The 20,873-nt window shown below is 58.3% G+C and overlaps 1 protein-coding gene across 4 annotated transcripts in view; it reads right to left on the reverse strand.

Moving 5' to 3' along the window:
• The window catches only part of PPARGC1B (PPARG coactivator 1 beta), a 39,945-nt gene that overhangs the window by 11,583 nt on the left and 7,489 nt on the right, over positions 1-20,873 (reverse strand). For 2 of the 4 annotated variants that reach the window (XM_021410891.1, XM_021410890.1), the window contains exons 2-3: positions 2,846-3,019; positions 1,646-1,858 (exon numbers count right to left, since the gene is read on the reverse strand). In XM_021410891.1, the coding sequence (XP_021266566.1) occupies positions 1,646-1,858; positions 2,846-3,019 (387 nt within the window). Of the gene's footprint in view, positions 1-830; positions 1,392-1,562; positions 1,859-2,845; positions 3,020-20,873 lie in introns of those variants that run through there. The other 2 variants (XM_021410892.1, XM_021410893.1) reach the window with 2 other exon arrangements.

The following is a 20,873-nucleotide window of genomic DNA, read 5'->3' on the forward strand; positions in this document are numbered from 1 at the left end:
GAGCACCGCGCGCAGGGGGCTGCGGGCTGTGCCCAGTGCCGACCTCCCAGTGCGGGGGAAAGAGGCAGGAGGGCTCTGACACCTCTCAGTGCCCACAGCCCGACGCCCAGGAGCAGCACAGGGGCAGTGGGGATGTGGGGCAGGGGCAAGAGAATTTGCTTCCCAGGGCCATCCCCACTCCAACCACACGGGAGCTGTCATAGTGTTCCATGCCACACTCCATCAGCTCTGTCCTTCGGTGACAGAGTCCATATTTACATGGTGACTGATCTGGGCCAGTCTTGGGTGCTCCCCAAGGCTCGTTCAGCTGTAACACTAAGAACGAGGCCCCCGCTCATTAGCGAGCTCGCAAAGCACTGTGCAGATGTAGCCCCAGTGTGTTGGGCTGGGGCTCTCCCGCAGAGCACTTCCTCCAGGGACTCTGCAGTCCTGGGGGTGGTCGGAGTGGGGTTCTCCTGAGGTCGCACACAGTTCTTACAGCCAGGTTAGCATAACACTTCTGCTCAAAAACCTTTTTTTGGTCAGGAAAAAAAACCACCGCGCCCAGCAACAACAGCTTTTTGTGCTGCACCCAGAGGCAACAGCAGCTCAGCACAGGGCAACCGCAGGGGCTCCGCAGGACTGCACGGGAGCACAGATCTGGGCTGCCCTGGGTTGCACACTGGGATGTTTGTGGGGTGATAGGAATGGGGGTGCCCAGGTCAGCGCATCAGCCGGGGCTTTGGGTGTGCAGCTCCTGTTGGTGGAAGCAACCAGCACCTTCTCCCTCCCCCTGCAACGTATACATCCTATATATACACATACATATTGTGTGTGATATATACACCCACCTGCTCCCGGGGCCGTGGGAAGTGGAAATGCGCGCTCTCACCACTGGATGTCACTCCTCCCCACAAGAGTGAGGGGCTGGGGGTACCCCGTGCAGGGCGGGGGGTCTGGGGTGGGCGTGAGCCCCGGGAGGGAGCGGGGCAGGTGCCCCCATCCCCGCGGACTTGCCGAGAATGGCAGAGGTTTGCAGCAAATGCTGCAGCAGGAATACGGGGAGCGGGGCTGAGCCTGGTAGTGCAGGGGACCAGGAGAGATGCTCCGTTTCCAGGCTATAGGGACTGAGGTCACACAGCCCTGAGGGGGCTGTGGAGGAAGCATGGGGGGGTTACACCCACCCGCTGCAAGCTGTGGGCGGTGCTCATGCTCAGGCTAAGTCCCCTCTGTCCCTCATAAGAGAGCAGTGGGAGCTTGGTCCTGGGGATACAGGGTGGGCCTTGGCGCTGCGATGTGCTGGAGGGAGCCCCGGGCAGCCCCACAGCCTTGCCTGGCGTTAACAGGGGCTGTGGGTCTCGCCATACCAGCCCCCACCTCGTGACAGCCCCTGTGGGTGGCACCCACCTCCACCCCCTTAAATAGATACTGGAACACACACAGCAGCACCCAGCTTGTTCCCGTGAGAATGGCAATGGAGGTGACAGCAATGATGCAGAACATGTATACGTATACAATACAAGTATATGCTTTGGTATTGACGGTTAAAGAGAGTTTTAAGCCTAGAATGAAAAAATTCAGACCTTTGCTTCCTATCATACCCATGCAGCCGGCTTATCAGGGGCTCATCCAAATCCACCTTAAACAGTAGGAAGTGGGTTCTTACTAGAGACAGCTCATCAACCTCGGGGGCCGGGGGCGGCCCCCCCGTGACCGGGGCGGCGGGTTTGGGGGAGGGGGCAGGCGAGGTGTAGGCATGGTTGAGCGTGTCCCCCTCTTCCATTGATCGGAAGGCAGCCAGGCCCACGTCATCTCCCTGTATATCATCCAATGTCTCGGTGAGGGCCGCCAGCAGCGCTTCGTTCTCGCTGTCTATTATCTGAAAGGAGCAGGGAGAGGGATTCAGGTACCTTTTGGTCCTCCTCTGTAATATCCTTAACATAAACCATACTCAACAAGAAGCAAGCATCAAATTAGAATGGGAGCAAAGTCAGGCTCAGGAGGAGGATTGCTGCCTGCACACAGCTTCCCTTGCTCCTCTCTTCTTGTTTGAAAATTAAATATCTTTTGTTCTATGCCCTAACCTTGCTCGCAGTTACTAGATCAGGCTCCAGGGAAAGGCAGCAGGATACTCCATTTTTGGCTCCGTTTCTTTTCCTCCTGTTATTGGCACAAGACTGCAGCGCACACGAGTTCAGTGGGATACATTTCATCATACTCTGCTGTGCCTCATTGGCCTGTCTTTTGCGTTTCTTTTCTGTTTATCTTTTCCCCAGGAAGTTCAGCGGAAAATATGCATCTCGTGATGAAGGTCCGTCAGCGGGACTGGACCACTTTCAAGCACAGCATCAGCATAGCACCAAAGCCAGAGGGCTGTTATTATGGCCAGGTTGGAAAATATTGGGCCTTTTTGTTGTTGTTGTTGTTCCTTTTCTTTAAGAACAAATCCTCCTCCTTCTCCAAAAGTGACCCTCTGCAGGTGACCTGGCCAAGCTGGCCTCCATGTCAAGGGCCCAGGCATGCTCAGGAGGGCATGGCAGCCCTGGGAGGATGGGCACATCCAGGCCACGGCATGGGAGGAGGGAGAGCTTTGGGAAGGGCGGCTCCAGCACCTCCTCATTAGCCTTACTCTGCGTGCTCCATTTACAGACAGCGCGCAAATTAATGGGAGCACTAATCAGCTGGGGAAGGGATATTAATAGCGGTTCCACCACTCCTTCCCTCCCTTCTCCACGCACCCTGTGCTCCCCACACCTCTGCCTTTGGGTCCCTAGTGCTCGGCTGTCACCCAGCATGAGCCACACATGTGGTACTGCCTCCAGTGCATGGAGGGTTGCGTCCCCATGTCCCCGTGTCCCCTGGGTACCTGGAAGAGTTCGGAGTCGTCAGTGCTGTACTGGCTGGACTCAGTCTCAGAGTGCTCTGCGCACCATTGCAGTTCACCGAAGCAGCCGGCCGAGTCAAAGTCGCTGGCATCCAGCTGGGACAAATCGATCTCAGGGAAGTCGGAGTAGAGGTGCTCCTCACCAGACACCTCGTACTGGGGAGAGAGGAGAGCAGCAGTGAGTGTGCAGCCACAGTGCATGGGGTTTTGTTGGGGTCCCCACATGCGTCGCCTCCTCTCAAGCACATTGCTCAGACCTCAGCAGTGGCATTTTGGAATAAAACGGAAGCACCGGGCACGTGTTGAGCCCAGATGAGCAGAGCCTGGTGTGCGGCAGCAGGCAGTGCAGCCCGTGGTGCCTTTGATGATGCATGGCCGGCACCCAGGGCTCATCCTGCTACCCCTTGCAATAACAGAGGCGGGTGAGGGCCATGGGCGCACACATACGCAACACACAGGGCAAGGCTCTGCAGGGCGGCTTTGTGCCACTTATCCTGTCCCCATTCCTTCTACGTGGCAGCACAACACTCCTTGGGGAGGTGCACGCCCCAAGGCACTGCAGGGAGGGCCCCTCAGGCTCCTTGCACAGGCAAGAAGGGAAGAATGGCACAGAGATCATCGCTGTCTGAGTGCATGTGGGGCGACCAGAGCTCTAGGAACCGAGCTAAAAATATCCACTGAATCACCGAGCGCAGCTGAGACCTGCCCTGCTCCCACCTGGCTCCTCGCTGCCTGCACAGAGCTGCGCCCACCTGCCCCACTCCCCCCGTGCATCCCCAGCAAAACACGGGGCTCCGGCCCAGGGTGAAAGGTCTGTGCGCATCGCCCCAGCATTGGCTGCCCGAGGGGAGTTTTCTGGTGATGAGGGAAGCAAGTTTGTTTACATAGCAAATGGATTTCGAAGCAGGCAAACATCTGAGCACGTGAGAGAGGCAGAAAAACACAGTGGCCTCCACTTGTGCGGCGCTGACGGGCTCTGCTCTGCTACACAGCAGGGGGACAGGGATCTCAAAGCGAGCTGCAGGAAGGCCAAAGGCAGTGCTTCTGTCTTCCTCATCTTTTGCAACAACTCTGGCTCCCCCTTCTCCCTAAATCTTCCCATGGGAACACAGGCAAAGGGCTTTATTTTTAGAAAAGCCATACACACACATATATACGTGTGTGTATGTTCAATTAAAAATAGCAAAGCAGACAAAATCTCCTGCTCCTTTTGATATGCCACAAGGGAAAAGTTCTTGGTGCTGAGATCACAAGGAGCAGCTGACACCAGTGCTTGGGACGTCTTTTGATCAACTCCGCAGATGTGACACGTCCCCGTTGGCAACAGGGCTGGGTAAAAATAAACTCCTGCAATCCAATGCCGTGGAGCTGCCCCAGCCGGGCACCCGGAGACGGGCACTTGGTGCCCGGCACCGCAGTGACCCCAGGCAGCATCTGCAGTGGATGCTCCTGAACTCCCAGTGCCCCAGAACCCCGCACCCCTGTGCCAGGCCATGTGCCAGGCTTTCAGCAGGAGGGGTCTTTTCAGGTCAGCAGCACAGGTGCGGTCTGTGAACTGGTGCTCGTGCGGTATCAGCGTGGTACCAGTGAGGTACTGGTGCGGGGCTGCTGTGGGCATGGGACCTCATCTGCTCCAGCTCTCCCTTTTCCCATCCTTTCCACTTCCTGCTGCCTTGGGAGAGGAGTGAACTTTTGTTCTAATTTTACTCGGGAGTTTGTAGGAAGATCAGCCATGGGTTCTTGGTGTGCAGCCAGCAAACACCCATGGAGACATGCTCAAAAATTTGGAGGCATCCTCCAGCCCGGACACCTGGCCTGTGCACACTGCAACGTGGCTGCAGCCAGAGCTGCAGGGAGCTCTGCGATGTCCAACCCATCCAGCAGCAGGAACAGCTCCAGGGTGTCCCCATGCCGCAGCCCTACATCCTCTGGGGACACAGAACCAGAGCCTCAATACTGGGAGCATGGCCTGCCTGGGAGATGTGCAGGGACCTGTGCACTGGGGCTTTGTGCTCATTTCGTGGGTTCAGGTAGAGCTGGCCGTGCCCAGGATCCCTGCGCTGTGCTGTGGAGATAGCTGGGCTCCAGGAGCTCTCTACTCCCTGTACCCAGCATCCCTGTGTACCACGGCTGAGCCAGGAGCAGTGAGAGCATGAGGGACCAGTTCTCAGGGACATCCAGAGGTCACCGTGGTGACAGCTCTGTCCTGGGGCCCCGCTCTGCCAAGGTCTTTCCCAAGAAAGCACAGTGCAGCCTCTTCCAGGCAGTGAACCCTCCCAAGTCTCTTCTGTGCCTTTGCTGGGGAGCAACTGCCTGAGCAGCGGCAGCAGAGAGGCAGGGGACAGCCTCCTCATGTCCCATCATAGCTGGGGACTGCCTGGGAGCTGGGGCAGCCGCTGACCAGAGTCACATCTGAGCGGAGCCCGCTGAGATCAGCCAGGCACCAGCACTGGCACGGGCACAGTAGGTGTGCCATGGCCCCGGGCAGGAGGTCTGCAGCTTTGTCTCCTGCTTTGGAGCAGCACTAATTTCAGAGCGGGAGTTTGTGGGGTTTTATCTGCTGAGAAAGGAGCCCGGCTCTATTTCAAATATTGGATTAACAAGATGGGAAATGTTTTTTCTTCTCTTGCAATGTGAACTTGGGCTCCTCAGGCTTGACCAGCCAGCAGTGAGTGTGGTCATGGTCAGCCTGGGGGCTCCTGGAGAGCAATGGGTTCCCCCACGTGTGGCACCAGTGAGTCTGCGCCCACACCTCAGGGACAGCGCTGAGGCAGCACAGGCCCTTATCTTGCAGCCTCCTGCCTGCAGGCCCTTGAAGTCATGGCCAAGTGCTCTGCAGCACAGCTCCAGACGCAGCGGGCATGCCGTGCCCGTGCTCAGCGGTGCTGCACGAGTGCAAGGCTCTGAAGTCTGCCGGCACGGATGGGGCACGGCGGCCTCTCCATGGCTTAATCTCCGTTAAGCTGGAAGGGCAGATCTGCACCGCCACATGTCCCCAGGGCGCTGTGCAATTGGCTTGTCACTCACATGCCACTTTGCCGCTCTCTGCGTCTAATGAACAAAAAAAGGAAGGAAAGAGGGGGCTTCCCGGGGAGGGTGAAGGAAGGGGCCGGAGGCTGTGTCCTCACAGGGAGCAGGGCTGTGACTCACTGCTGCTCCATCCCCACCGCTAAGTGCCTGCTCAAGGCATTAAGGGATAAACACACATTCACGCACACACGGGAGACAGAGCTCCAAATTAGCTCTTGGATCCTGGCTGCAAGGCAAGAAAATCCAGAGCCCCATGGGCTGCCGCCACCACGGCCCTGCTGCAGGTGGTAACTCTGCACCCTGAGCTCTGAAAAGGAAAGAAACACCTTGGGCAGGGGTTTGGAGAGAGCCGTCCACGCTTACTGGGGAAATCCGTACTTACAGACTGCTTGAAATGGGGATTACGGCCGTGCAGGAGGCAGGCACCGTGCAACTGTTCTGGCTGGGGCAGCAGCACTGGTGCCACGCCACTGTCTCAGTGCCCCGTGGGTACAGACCATGCTCTGGGTGCCCCTATAGCCGGCACCTGCCTGTCCCAGGGCTGTCACTGCGGGGCCGTGCCAGCTCCTGCCCCACTCCCCGATAAGAGCACGGCAAGGGGCGGCTGCCCCTGGTGCCAGGAGGGGGGCACAGGATGGTGGAGGAGAGAGCTATAAATAAGAGTAAATACAGCGAGGAGGCACCTGGCCAGCGCTGTGAAGGTCACCGGAGCGCGTGCCGCAGATAAGCAGTCCCCCTGCCCACTGGCATTTGACAAAATGTCACCGAAGGAGCAGCACAGTGTCAGGTTGTGTTGCTGCCCCCCTCCCCACCCCCCACCCCCCGTTATTTATAGCCCCCGCAGTTCTGGGGCCACTGCCACCCCTCCTGCAGAGCTGTGGGGCTGCAGCACTGGGGCCTGCCCCGCTGTGGTGCTGCTTTTGGGGGGAAGGGGGCAGAGAGAGCTTCCAGCTGCCCAGCTCCGCACAGCCATGGGGTTAGGAGAATTTGCCCTCTGCACTCTCTTTTGTTTTCAATTGGTACTGATTTCTTTTAATGATTCAGCCCAGCCAGAAGGAAAAACAGCGCTATCATTTAAACTCGGACAAAGCAAACATCAGGCCGGGCCTTCCTTCCTCAGAATCAGCCACTGTTTGCCTGCACTGCTGCAGCATGGGGCAGCCCTGGCTGCAGTGCCAGCCTTACACAGCTCCCTTCACAGCTCCACGCATAGCTCCACACACACCACCATGCACAGCTCCATTCACAGCCCCCTGCACAGCCCCCTGCACAGCACTCTGCACAGCTCCCTGCACAGATCCCTGCACCATTCCATGCACAGCTCCCCACACAGCACTGTGCACAGCTCCCTGCACAGCACTCTGCACAGCTCCACACACAGCTCCCTGCACAGCTCCATGCAAAGCACTATGCACAGCACTCTGCACAGCTCCACGCACAGCTCCCTGCACAGCTCCATGCAAAGCACTATGCACAGCACTATGCACAGCTCTACACACAGCTCTGCACTGTTCCATGCACAGCTCCATGCAGACAAGCAGCACAGCCAAGCACTGCGGGCAGCGCAGAGAGCTGCCCAAGGTCTGCAGCACAGCCATAGCCGAAAGCACGATGAAAGTGTTCTCATTCACTGACTTTTGTCTTACATTAGAAGGGTATAATTAAGATCAACCACAAGATGCGAGTAATAGGAAATATTAAACATTAACTACAAACAATAAACATGAACTTGCCAGGATATCTTTGATACGGCGCAAAGATGGAATAAATTGCACTAAACTATCCTTGAGTCACAGCATGGACCCAGAATAAAGGAGCCTGAGATAGTGTGATAATGCCCTGAGTAAACAAAGGTGTACTGGAACATTTTAAACAAAGGTGTGCCGAGTTTAGGAAGAAGGGGAGCAGCAGAGTGCCTACATCGCAGGTTGTGGAGCTGCATTCTAATACTGTACCCACCGCTGTCTGTGTGGGCTCCGTGTCGCAGTCACACTGCACACCGCCATGGTGGCCTGGGTCTTGTCCCAGCCCGTGCCCAGAGAGGCCGGCAGGGAGCCCCTAGGACAGCGGTTCCCCCCAGCACAGGCTGCGCTGTGGGATGAGGCCAGTGCCTGACTCAGCGGGGAGCTGACCGTTAGCCAGTCTGCTGTCACCAAAATTCCCCACAGCGGCAACTCCCGGCTTTCAAAAGGACAGGATGAGCCGGCGATTATTTTCAGACCTTCCTCTTGCCACGCTCCGGGCGCCAGCAGCCACATGATGGCTGTGGGCAGGGGGCGGGTGGGGTGGCTGTGGGGCAGGAGGGTACTGTCACCGCACTTGTAAACCTCCCCCAGCCACACCAGCTCCAGCCTGTGGCATTGGAATCCATCAGCCTCGCTTGTGGACCTGCAGCTGTGACACGGAGAAGCCCAGAGGCTTTTGGGGCACACTGGGAAACAACAGGGAGAGGCACCCAGCAAACACAGAGTGCCACCAGGGCCACCCCCTGCAGGCACTGTCACCCCTTGGTCCCTGAGAAGTGCAGCCTTGGGGACCACGAGCTCTCCATCCACGGCACATCAGTGCGCTCTCCCATTGCGGCACATCGGCACACTCTCCATCCATGGCACATCGGTGCACTCTCCCATCGTAGCACACCGGTGTGGTTGCCATCTTAAAGCTGAGCACCGGCAGAAGAGGGGAGGACAGTGGGGGATGAACTACGATCACCAAAATCTCCTCCTTCCATGAAGGTCCTGGCTTGGCGCACAGCCCAGCCCTGCGGCTGAAGGGCCGTGATTTGGGGATTTGGGGCACATTCTGCTCCATGTCAGCAGAACTGCGTCTGTGAAGCGAGAGCTGAGGCTGAAGCCAGCCTAAATGCCACACATCTAGCTGAGGAGCGAGTGGGGATAATCTGCTGACTGCCACACAGCACTGCCTGTGCTATCCCTTTATTAGGTCTACGGCAGCGCCCGCAGGATCAGCTCACCCTTCCTCCCGTGAGGAGCACTCTCCGGCTGTTGTGGCAGGGGCAATGGGAAATGCTCTTGCCTCCAGGCTGGCACTGCAGCATCCACACCCGTATGGGGCTGTTGGCACCATGAGGAAGCAGAGCACTGACTTAGTGCTAATCAGGGCGAGGTGGGAGATGAGATGGAGAAGGTTCAAGCCCAGGTTAAGAAGGCACAAGAAGGATCTTTCCGCATTAGCCTGAGCTCTGAGCAGGTCCAACCACACCGTGACACTGCCACAGGCATGCTCAGTGTGACACTGGGGTCAGGGCATTCAGCACCAAAACCAAACGCAGTATGACCCCCAATGGAGCTTTATCTCCTGCTGGTCACCAGAATCCCCTCTGGGCGAGGAGAGGAGGAGAGGACCGCATTATTTTCTGCCCTTCTTGCCCTGCCCACAGGCTCCAAGACACCTGCATCCTCCCAGCATACTCACCTGCATGCTCTACAAGCCCTGATTCTCACGGCCAAGACACCCCTTCCCTCCTTTCCTGTGCCTGGCCACCCCCAGGGATGGTAAGTGCTGTGTCCCCATGCATGGCACAGTCCATCCCAGTTTCTGGGAGTGTGCTCTGGGGGTGAGCAGGGGCCCAGCAACGTGCTGTGCTCACCCTGCTCCTTCTGCACTTCAGGAGAGCCTCGCTGTGCCCCGCTCCCACATGGAAAACAAAGCTTTCGCAAGATGTCCAAGGATGAAAACCACCGTAGAAACGGCAAAACTACTCCGATCTCTCCGCACCTCCCACCAGGCCTGCTCCTTCATGCCTGGGCCCATATCCCAGCGGGGGTGGCAGCACCAGCCGTGCCCAGCCCTCCTGCCTGGCTCCACCACCTCCTGCTGCAGGCAGCGCTGCCCGTGCCGGCTCCTGCCTGCTGCCCCACGGGATCCGGGGATATATTGGAATAGTTCCAATGGTTATAGTGGGGGAACTGACACATGGGAAGGCAAAATGGGATCTGGTTGTTACAGGACTCGTGTCCCGTGACTGGCAGCTGTGAACGTGGCTCTGCAGGGTGATGGTCAACACCTCCGGGCCGGCTGTGGGCATGCCGGCACCACCCAGCTGCACTTTCCCTGGAACAACATGCTTCACATGGGGATTTCCCACAGCCACACCAACAAACACAACGCATTGCTTTGCCCATGTCTGCATTGGAGCTGGTGCCCCGGCAGCAGGCAGGAATCCCACCCGGGCAGTCAGCTGCCTGGCATCTGGGCTCTGCCGGCAGCTGCAGGTGTAGCAGGGTGCTGGGGCTGGTGCCACTGGCCTAGCTGCTCCTGCAAAGGAGTGGGCACTCCCTTCTCTCCCCCCAAAAGTGACTCACCCCAGAATGAAAGTGCTCTGAGATCTGCAGATAGAAAAATCCCTCTGAGGGCAAAATGCTCATTTAGGAGTAAATGCAAATGAGGGCGATCACACACGAACACAAAGCTTTGCACTCTTGAAAATTACCCCCTGCAAGGGACCACACCTTTCCCTTTCCCAAAACCCCAGCCCAAGAGGCACCGATAGGCGCGCAGGGAGCTGCACACCTGGGTGGGGCCTGGCCGCTCCCCACTGCAGCTGCTGGGGGCTGCTGGGGTGGCTGGGGATGCGGGCTGGGGGGGCTGGGGGGACTGGTGAGGGCTGCTGGGGGCTGGTAGGGGCTCCTGGGCGCTGCTGAGAGCTGCACTCAGCCCCTTCTCCAGCCATGGGTGAAGCCCATCACTGCTGCTGCCCAAAGCAGACCCGTCACTGCCCCTTGTCCCACTCCATGTCCTATGCCACTGCCTTCACCACCATGTCTGCTCAAGCAGCATCGTTCCCATTTCTGAGCTGAGCATCCCGCCCCGCGCATCTCCATGGCAAGGCTTGCAGGGGTTAAGGAGACTGCTCCATGTGCCACCTTCATCAACTCTGAATGGTCCCAGCGCCTGGCAGCACTTCCCAGTCATGTGAACAGCTCCAGTTACCCGGCCCCGCCGCCTCTGCGCCTCGCTTTTATCCGATCCATCTCCTGCCCAAAGGAGGCCATCCGTCCCCCCAATGCCTCTGCGCTGGGTGCTGGGGACTGCAGGGTGGCAGCAGGACCAGCTGTCCCTGTGCACTGCCACCTTCGCCTCCAATGTCACTGCGAGCGCAGCACTGCGTCTCCAGCCAGGCCCCTCGCACAGAGCCTGTGCACTCCATGTGTAAAGCTTCAAACCCCTACAATGTTCGAGGCAAGTGAAGGACCCCCGTACCCTGCAGCCCCCCCAGATCCCAGCACCCCGAACACAGCTCCACGCCATGGGTGCCCGGGTGGAGCCGCTCGTCCCCAGCCCCAGCCATGCTGTGCCGACTTATGCAAACAGCAGCAGGAGCTGCTTCAACTAGTTGGACTGCTGCCTCATGGTCAGGTGCCTTCCTCATCCTCCTCCTCCTCCTCCTTCTCCTTCCCAAAGGCTGCCGGGCCTCAAGCAGGCAGCTGCCTCCATCCCTGCTCCCAGGGGGCTCACAGTCCCTTGGGAACAGGCACGGGGCTCCCAGCCCCAGGCTCAGCTTGCTCTTATCTCCCACATGCTGCCAGAAGGCAGTGAGATGCAGCTGCGAAGCAGCGCCGTCAGCGAGTTTCACAGTCCTTGAGGTGTCCTCAAGTGTCCCAGTGCTGCCGGTGCAGAGTGCACCACGGCAACTGGAGAAAAGGTTGTCCGTGTGCAACTGGCACCAGCATGGCACTGTCACAGCACCGGCACATGCAGCTGGGAGCAGAGACTTCAGGAGGGGACAGAACCCAGTGTGGGTAGAGCAGCTGCTCCAAACAACCTCTGCAGCATTGCAAAATGGAGGAAAAATCCAGGATGTGAGCATCATGCACCATTATGCAAATCTCATCCCACCCATCCCGGCACCAATCCCACACTGTCAGGGATGGCACCTGACCTGGAGCAGTCTGGCTCTGCACAGGGACCTTCCTGCTTTGCACAACACTCCTTGCGTTTCAGGATTGCAGGAACTCCTCATGAGTCTGCAGGGCCCCGGCTGCAGCTGGGAAATTCTCTCTAATCCCCCGGCCACTCACACCAGCTTTGAGCCGACGTTTCCATGCAACAAAATCAGGCTTTTGCCAAAACCAAAGGACCTGGAGCCAGTGCCTGTCCCAGGCTCCATGGAATGTTCTGCTCTACTCTGCACATCCCTTGCAGTTCCAGGCCCTGAGGTGGTGGTGCCAGTGTTCTGGCTGTTGGGGTGCTCTGCCAGCTGCTGCTGCGTGTCCTTGATGAGCTTTTCTGCAAAGGTAGCATCAAGCGGGAGGAGCGGGGAAACCTGCCTGCGCTGAATAGTAAAATCCGCTGGCAACACTGTGACGCTTCTCCAGACGCTGTATCTAAATATAGACTGCACATTTGTTACCGTGCCTGCTCCTGGATTTGGTGTGAGGAGCCAGGCTGCTGCATGAGGCTGCCCTGCTGCCGCCAGAGCTCAGCCAGCGCTGCAATGGGATGAAGGTGACAGTGGCACTGCCCGAGAGCCGGGCACACACCCCAGCACCCCAGAGAGGTCAGGTGTCCGCAGCACAGCCACGAAGGGATGTGCAGAAGAAAGTAGGGATATTTCTGTGCGAGGCTGTGCGAGCAGTGGGATGGAAGTGCTGGTCCCGGCTGGGAGGGATGCACTGTGCAGCACAGGTTGGTCATTGGCTGCCGGCCCTCCCCGCTGCGCAGGACCCAGCGGGCAGCAGGTGCAGTGCTGCAGCAGGAGCCACGGTCACACTGCATTGTCTGAAGGAGCAGGTGGGCAGCACTGAGCTCAGCAAGGCATGGCTGCAGCACAGGTCCTGCAGAGGGATGGGGCTAGCGAGACCCCCTGTGCTCCGGCTGTGCCGAGCAGACCCAGCTGTGGAACAGACCCAGCCCAGGAGCAATGCTGATGCCTGCACTGGGTTTTTAAAAATACCTCTGTGATTCAAAGTGCCCTGGAGAGCAGCAGCAGTACCGAGGACACCAGCACAGGATGCTGACCCAGCCCCAGAGGGCAGAGATCTGCACTGCCTGCAGCCAGGGATGGAGCCAACACAGCCAGAGATGGATCATGCACAGTCAGGGATGGAGCCAGCACAGCCAGGGATGCCAACACTCACTCTGGCTGCACTCGCTGTTTGCCTGAGGCTATGGGTGAGCAGACATCCATGCCAAACATTCAGCTCACACCAGGCTTTGCTCCGCTGTTGCACTTTCCTGAGGGAAGGAGATGTGCCCCAAAATGTGCTGGGGATTCGCATTCTTCTTGACTCCTTGCCAAAATTCTCTTGAGGGATGCAGCTCAATGACTGGAAATGGGGTGCTGCTGGGAAGGGGTGGATACTCAGGGCAAGAGGAAAAATGAGTAAAAAAGGTAGGGATGCACTGCATCCCAGCTGGGTCGAGGCAGTGCCGGCTGCACACAGCAGCCACCTCCTCCACTCTTGGCGCTGAGTCCCATTGAGACAGGGCCAAGGAGGACGGGAACTCCAGGCATCCCGTGCTGCCGACTGGGTCACGCTGGGACACCTGCTCCTAGGGCACCACTGCCAGCACCGCCAGCACGGCTACATCCCCTACCCCGTGTCTGCAGAGCTGGCCAGGGGCACACAGCCAGCTGAAGCAGCCCCGCAGCCCCAGTCTCCCCACCTCCACTCCATGAACTTGGGGCAGCAGCTGTGGCAGAATGGCCAGAGCACAGCCAAGGAGCTCAGGACTGCTTCCCACACATGGGGATGGGGGAACAGAAGGATGGTGAGCGCTGTCCCACAGCCTGCACACCCAGCACACTCCTCACCTCGCAGTGCTCATTCTGGGGTGAATCCAACCCTGCTGTGTTAGCAGCAAAAACAAAGCCTGAGCCACTGCTCAAAGGACCAGAAAGCTGCTGAGCTCACCCAGTCCTCCCATCACACACCTTCTGTCACACACCTCCCATCGCACACCCTGTCACTTCATGCCTCCCATCCCACACACTCGTCCCTCCCTCCTTTGAAGGCCCAGAGGCTGCTGGAGCAGGCTGGCATCTGGTGGGAACAACATCGGCACCTGAGCATCTACAGCAGGAGTAGGAACAGGATAGGGACAGAGAAGAGGACCACTGCCCCAGCTCCCAAGCCCCCAGACACAGGGGCACTCAGCCCAGGATATCCCCACATGGGGACAGGAAGGAAGAAGCACACAGCTCACACAGGAAGCTGAAGAAACCTTCAGGTTCTACCTGGGAACCAGAAGCAGGGATATACTTGGGCCCTCTTTGCTCAGTCTTACAATGTTCCAACGAACTCACAGCACAGTTTATTTTGTGAGACTGCAGGAGAACTTGAAGCCATCAGATCCTCCCTGCGTGCCCCACTTGGGGTGAGGGTGCAGTTTAAGTGCTCCATTTCTCAGCCAGACCTCACAGATGGCAAAAGTTCATCTTTTAGAGTAGAGTGGATGTTGGGAAGCGAGTCCAGATGAGAGGGAATGGCTTGCGGAGCCAGGAGCAAAAGGAGACATTCCAGTGCCTTCCCAGGCTTCTCCTCCTGCCCATGCCCAGAGAACATCCCGAGCACAGGCTTGCAGCAACTCGAGAAAGCCAAAAATGGGGCAGCATTGCTGGAGCAGCAAAGCGAGGGCCAAGCTGGGAGCTGCTGCCCTGCCCCAGCGCCTTTCTCCCACTTTCCCCAGCTCATGGGGCACAGACCCGCGTGCTGCTGCTGGAATTTGGGTAGCAGGCCACCATGCGCTGGTGACACAGAGCCAGGAGCAGCTGAAAAACACAGCCTTAAAATAAAAGCTGGCGGCAGGCAGACTCAGCTTGGCATCACCTGAGAGACACACTAGAGGCAGGAATGGGGACGCATCCGGCAGCTCCCTGAAAGAGAGCGGTGCAGGCAGCAGCACCTAGGTGCATGGGGCTCCCACCTGTGTGTTTCACCTCAATTCTCCATCAGTGCATGGCTGCGCCTGGCCCCTGCACTGTGCCCCCTGGAGCAGGTTTGCTGTGAAAGGCTCCACAAGCTGCCTGCTGCCCCCGCTGCTGGGGGCCAGGAGGGGAGTGCAGCTGCAGTGTGGCCACATCCGTCCATCCATCTGTCCACCAGCAGCACATGCTACAGCCACCCTCCCATGGCCGCAAGCAAACACTCCAGGACATGGGGTCCCAGCACGGTGGCTGCGAGCCTGTCCCCAGGCTGTTCCCTTCCTGCTGCCACCCACCCTCTGGAACAGCCCTGGCTGCGTGCACACGCGTGATGCCTGCTCTGGGATCCCTTTTGGCACCCAGAGAGTTCCCAATGCCAGCAGTGCCTCAGTTTCCCCTCCCAACCCTCAGAACAGGCCCTTGTCCCCATGGGAGGATGCCACCAGTGCCTGCCAAGGGATTGCAGCTCCCACATGCTGCCATGCCTGACAGCCGGCTGGCATCCATCTTGGCTGCTGGCAGGGACCGAGCGCCGTCCTGGAGAAACCTCGGCAAACCTCGAGCCCCGTGCTGCTGTGGGCAGCCCCTCGCCATGGCCATGGCCACGGGCACGGCCCCACGGGGCACGCAGGGGGAGTGGCGCGGGGCAGCCAGCGCGGGGACAACCAAAGAAGGAAAGGAGCAGGACGGAGCGGGAGCTGCCGGCACATACTGTAAAAGGAGTGGGAATGGGGACTGCAGGGCTCCAGCTCAGAGGCTTTAAGATGGCTTTGAAGCTGAGAGGAGGAGAAGGAGGAGGAGGAGGAAGAAGAGGAGGAGGAGGAGGAGGAGGAGGAGAAGAAGAAGGAGGATGTTAACCCTCCCAGCACTGTGCTACTGCTGGGGCACTGCGATAAGTAGCGGGTTTCCCAACACCAGATGCAGCAGGGTGCCCCCCACTCCCATCCAACAAATTGCACCTGGCTGTGCTATCACACCCTGGGAGATGCTGCCCTAAGTATGGACCACCGCGTGGAGAAGGAAGAGGAAGATGAGGAGGAGAAGAAGGAAGTGGAGGCAGAGGTGGAGAAGGAGGAGGCAGCACAAAGCAAGTGCCCGTGGGATGAAACCACAGTGGTAGCCCCCATGGATCCAGGATGATCGGCAGCGGCACTCCCCAGACACTGGCTGCTCTGTGCCATGTGCTGCCCCAGGAAAGTGGCCCCCAGTGCCCACACAAGGCTGCGGGAGCACAGCTGGGGCACTGGAGTTTGGGGGAGCTCAGCTGCACCCTCGGTGCCACCCATTTGGCGCTGCCATTGCACCAGTGGGCAGCAAGGCCACGTGGCTGCTCAGCTGCCCTCCTCGTTAAGCACAGGCGTAACGCTTTCCTGCTTATTTTTTTCCCTCACAAACATCAGCCTTGGCCCTCCCTGTTTTTATTGTTGGATTCATCAAAGCTTCAAGAACCCAAGCATGGTGATTGTAGGAACAGAGGTATCAAGCACTTAACTGCAACTTCCTTTCTTTGAAATGTTTATTGGTCATTGACGTCAAGTAATTATTGAGAATTATTAATTAAGAAAGCATTTAAGAGCATTGCTTTTGTTGAGGTTTTGTCCTTACAATTAGTTTATCAGCCAGCAGAAAAAACATCGGCCTTTCCAGTTGCTTGGAGTGAAGCAAAGCTCCTATAATTAATTTCCTTTTCCTCAGCAAGTGCTTTGCTTTGACCCACCTTGGGGACATGCCTTTCCCCAGGTGTGCCAGCCCTGCCAGCTCAGTGCACAGAGCCAAGGGACCCCAGGGAGGCTGCTGGATGGGAACACCACGTCCCCTCCACTTGGCAAGGGCAGCAGCACACGAGAAGCGGCTCCTTTCGGGAAAACACCCCAGCTGCCCCAGCTCCCATCAAAGGGTTGCTTCCTTATTCCCTACTCAGGCTGCTCCAACTGAGGACAAATCCTGCCCCAGAAGTGTCAGCCATTCCCCGACCCTCGGTGTCCCGCTCAGCAAGTGGGTCGGCTAAATATAAATGGAACAGCCCGAGCAGCTTCGGCACCAGGCACTTTCTTGCCTTGCATCATTGCCACCCTAGAAATGATGGCCTCAAGATGGGGCCTGGCTCAGCCTGTGCTGTGGCAGACATGAAATGCTGTCATGTTGCGAGAGGCACCACGGAGACCTCTCCTTATAGCAGTCAGCCCAGGCTTCCATGTTGGCCAAGGCAGCCACCACAGGATGAGGGACCAGGTGAGACCAACATCCTTTGTACAGATGTTCCCAAGAGCCGTAGCTGCAAACTGTGTGCACACCCTGCACAGAACAGGCCTGCAGGAGGGAGATTTCCATTTATCAAAAGCAGCTGCCCAAGCTCCTGAGCACACACAGTGCAAGCTCAAACCCCATCATTAAGGCTTGGCAGCACACCGCCAAGCCCGCGGCACAGGCATGCCCATCCACAAAGAGCGCGTGGGTTTGGCTGGTAGGGCTGCACCAAGAGCCTGAGTGTGGTACATCAGTGGGTAAGGCTGGAAGGCTGCAGCCTGCCTTCTGGGCAGCTGGGCAGTGCAGACTCTGTGGACCCAGCTTGTTCCAATTCTAGCACAGATGCCTTACCCGGTGCAAGCTTCCCACTAACCCCTCTCCTTCCTCCTCAGCTGCACTTTGGTGGCTGGACACAGTAAAACCCCAGTGCTTCCTCCACCCACTAGGACCAGCTCCACGGCTGGGGCCAAAGGCTGCAGTGCCAAGGAGGGGCTGTGCCAAAGGGACCCACCACTCAGCTGGGGACAGGCACTTTGCATCCTCTGGCTGTCTGCAATCAAATATCTCCAGCCTCTCCCCCAGCCCAGAGGGTTCATTATTAGGGAAAAGCACTCAAATGAGGCAGCTCATTAAAAGCAGGAACAGATTAGCCCAGGAACCAAGGAACTCTGTGGCTGTGGAGTTCAAGAACAGGACAAAGCTGCCCTTCCCTTACAGGCGCTGTGCAACCCTGCCTCAAAGCATTGGGTTGAATGGCACAGCCCAAAGGACCATCAAAGCCCTGCTCCCTCCCAGGGTCTGCAGGAGCGTGGAGGTGGATGAAGGAAGGAGCAGAGCTTGAAAGCAATGAGAACACGCCCTGAAATATGAGTGGAAAATGTCTGCTCCAGCCCAGACAGTCAAGCTGCGGCACTGCCTCCTCCACTCACCACGCATGGTCCCAGCACTGCTCCGGGCCCCCAACAGGGATGCTCCAGGGAGGAAACCTTTGGGCGGTGTGGGAGGAGAGGCAAAGGCAAGCAGAGTTCACAGCTGGGGCCACCAGAGAGAAACAAACCCTGGAAAAGAATCCTGCTCCATTTCCCACTGCAGGGAGGGCTTTGCAGGCGGTCTCCCACGAACCACTGGGGAGCAGCCACCGCGCGGGGCCTGGCGGCAGGGTAAGCCTGCCCTGGGCCCCGCACTGCCCTGAGCCACGGGGCTCCACAGTGAGGAGTCGGGGCTGTGCGATCGCTGCTGTGAATGGAGGTGGAACAGTGCTGCTAAAGATAACTTTGTGCAAAGGTGCTATTAATAGTGATACTACAGGGGTTTTGCTGGTTTTCTTCTTGTGTTCTGCAAGGCTCTCCCCTGGGACTGATGGAATAGGGCCTGCCACAACTCCAGGGAAGTGATGCTGCATGGCAGAGCCCAGCAGCACAGCAGAGCCTTGAAGGCACAAGGACGGGCAATGATGGCCAGCACCCGGCAGCCAGCCTGCCACCTGCCATGGCCGCAGGCCTGGGCCAGCTGCAGGATCCCACACAGGAGCTGCCGGCCACGCTGCCGCCGTCCCGGTTTCCATGGCAACTTCAGCACTCGGCGCAAGATGGAGATGACGGGATCAGCAGGGAAAGTAACTGAGCGGAGCTGGCACCCTCCATCTGCAGCACAGCCTCGCCAGCCCAGGAGCCTCCAGGCATCTGGGTCCCCCTCATGCTGGCTGTGGTTGTCCCTGTGCCACTGCTCCCTCCCTGACAGCCAGCCCCATCCTGACTGCACACACAGCACCTGGCTGGTGCCGGGCCCCAGAGCGGCTTTGTCACTCCTGGTGGCTGCAGGGACAACTCCTGGCTGCACCAGCTCAGAACATACCACTGCCCAGCCTGCACAACCTGGTACTGGAGCCTGCCTGGTGGCAGCGCACAGCCCTCCAGCTACAGGAGCTGCTGGGGCTGGGCCCAGCTGCCACACTCCCCAACCCAAAAGCTACGCCAGCACTTCTTGGGGGTCCCCAGCCAAGTCGCTGTGCGTGGTGGCCGCATTCCAGGCCCTGGAGTGGAGATAGCGGGGGTGAGAGCCGCGTCCCCCCCGCCGGGTCCCCGCCACCGCCTCCTGCCCACACGGGGCCCTGCAGCGCAGCCCTTCTGCACAGCGCTGCAATTAGCCTTGCTGACCCCTGAAATCCTCAGCCTGGCTAAGCAGCCATGCATTAAATCCCAGATCCAAGAGTGGAAATAGACTTCGTAAAAGGCTTATGGCCCTATTTATTACATTTTACGCATGACGGAGTCCAACAGCACAGTGGCGGCGCTGTGGTCGGCACTGGCTCTGCCCGCACGCTGCGACAGACGGACAGACGGACCGGGAGCAGGCAGCCGAGCCCTGGCGGGTGTCTGCTCCTGGCTGGCATTGAGTTGCCAGCTGAGCACTCCAGCAGACGTGGGCAGGCGGGGATATCGATCTAGATGAAAGCTAACACTGCTCTCGGGGATGGGTAACCGTATCTGCCGCACATTTGTATTCTTCAGAGCAGGGCGCGATGGTTTCAGCCATCTGCCGGAGCAGCTCCGGGATCCTGGGGACGCTCCAGGCCCTCTGCCCGGCTGTATGCTGGGTGTGCAGCCTCTACCTCCTCCATTTCACCTCCACGTTATCAGGGCCCAATGCAGCAAGTAGATGAGGAGGTCATCACCACTGAGGGTGATGGGGCCTCGTGTGAATTGAGACGCAGCAGCAGGTCTCAGAGCCACACTCAACACTCATATCGTGTCCTCGCATGTGGCCCTGCCAAGAACGTGGGACCAATGGCGATGTCTGACAGATCGCTCTGCCACGTGCCATGCAGTCAGTCCTTTGGTGCCACCAGGCGCAGGGAAGGCCACCAGCAGGACCTGGCGAGGACATCCCTGACAAGGGGAAATGCGCTTCTAAGAGGTGTTTTGGCTTGGCATTTCAAAGGGGCAGATCACAAGTCTTTCATTAAACAAGCTCAGGACTTTGATGTGTGCAGTGCCCCAGTCACCTAAGGACAGAAGGACCTTTGCTCTTCCTTCTTTCCCTTCCCACTGCCCAGCCCCATGCCACGTTTGGTGGCTCCATTCCAGCAGCTCTGAGTTATCACCCCCAGTGCCAGTCCCCTTCACAGCACAGGACCCGCAGGTTTTCCCTGCAGCTATAAGCTTTGCTCCGTGTGGTTTGGAATCTGGCTCCTTCCTCCAAGGGAAGCAAACCAATGGCATGTTTGGGCATAGATGGGCTCCCACCTCAAAAGGCAGTGAGACATCTAGAGAAAAATCTGCAGTTTGGATCCAGCGGGCTGCCTGCTTCCCCCCTACCCCGTGTGAGCTCTGCAGTGCCCAGGAAGCTGTGAGCCACAGCCAGGGAACAGACATGGAGGTCACTGTGAAAGGTCTGAGCTCCCCGCTGCACCCATCCACAAAGGTCCCAGCCCCTCTGCTGCGCTCTCAGGCTAATCCTCCCACAACAGCAGCAGCTATATTTAGGTATCTAAATGAGACAGAGAGGCTGTTTCCAAAAAGAGTTAGTTTGGGTTACATAAATACAGAGGGAAACTTAAAAGGAACTTAAGAGTGCCATAAGCGAGCAGCAGAGCCAGGGACAGTCCCTGCTCCCCTGCGACCTGCCTTTACTTTCTGCTGGACTTGGGGCTGTGCTCCCCAGTACTGACAGGCAGGCTGGCACATAGCACGGGGGCAGGTCAGCTCCAGTGGCAACACAGGGGAAATGGCTGGCATGGGGGAAGCCCCTGCCCCAGGACATGGCCCTGGCTGCCATGTTACCAAGTGGCACCTCACCATGTCCTGAAGAGCACCTTGCCTTATCTTTGGGTGGCACCTCACCATC

Source organism: Numida meleagris, chromosome 12 (genome assembly GCF_002078875.1).
Source record: "Numida meleagris isolate 19003 breed g44 Domestic line chromosome 12, NumMel1.0, whole genome shotgun sequence".
Classification (NCBI taxonomy): Eukaryota; Metazoa; Chordata; class Aves; order Galliformes; family Numididae; genus Numida; species Numida meleagris.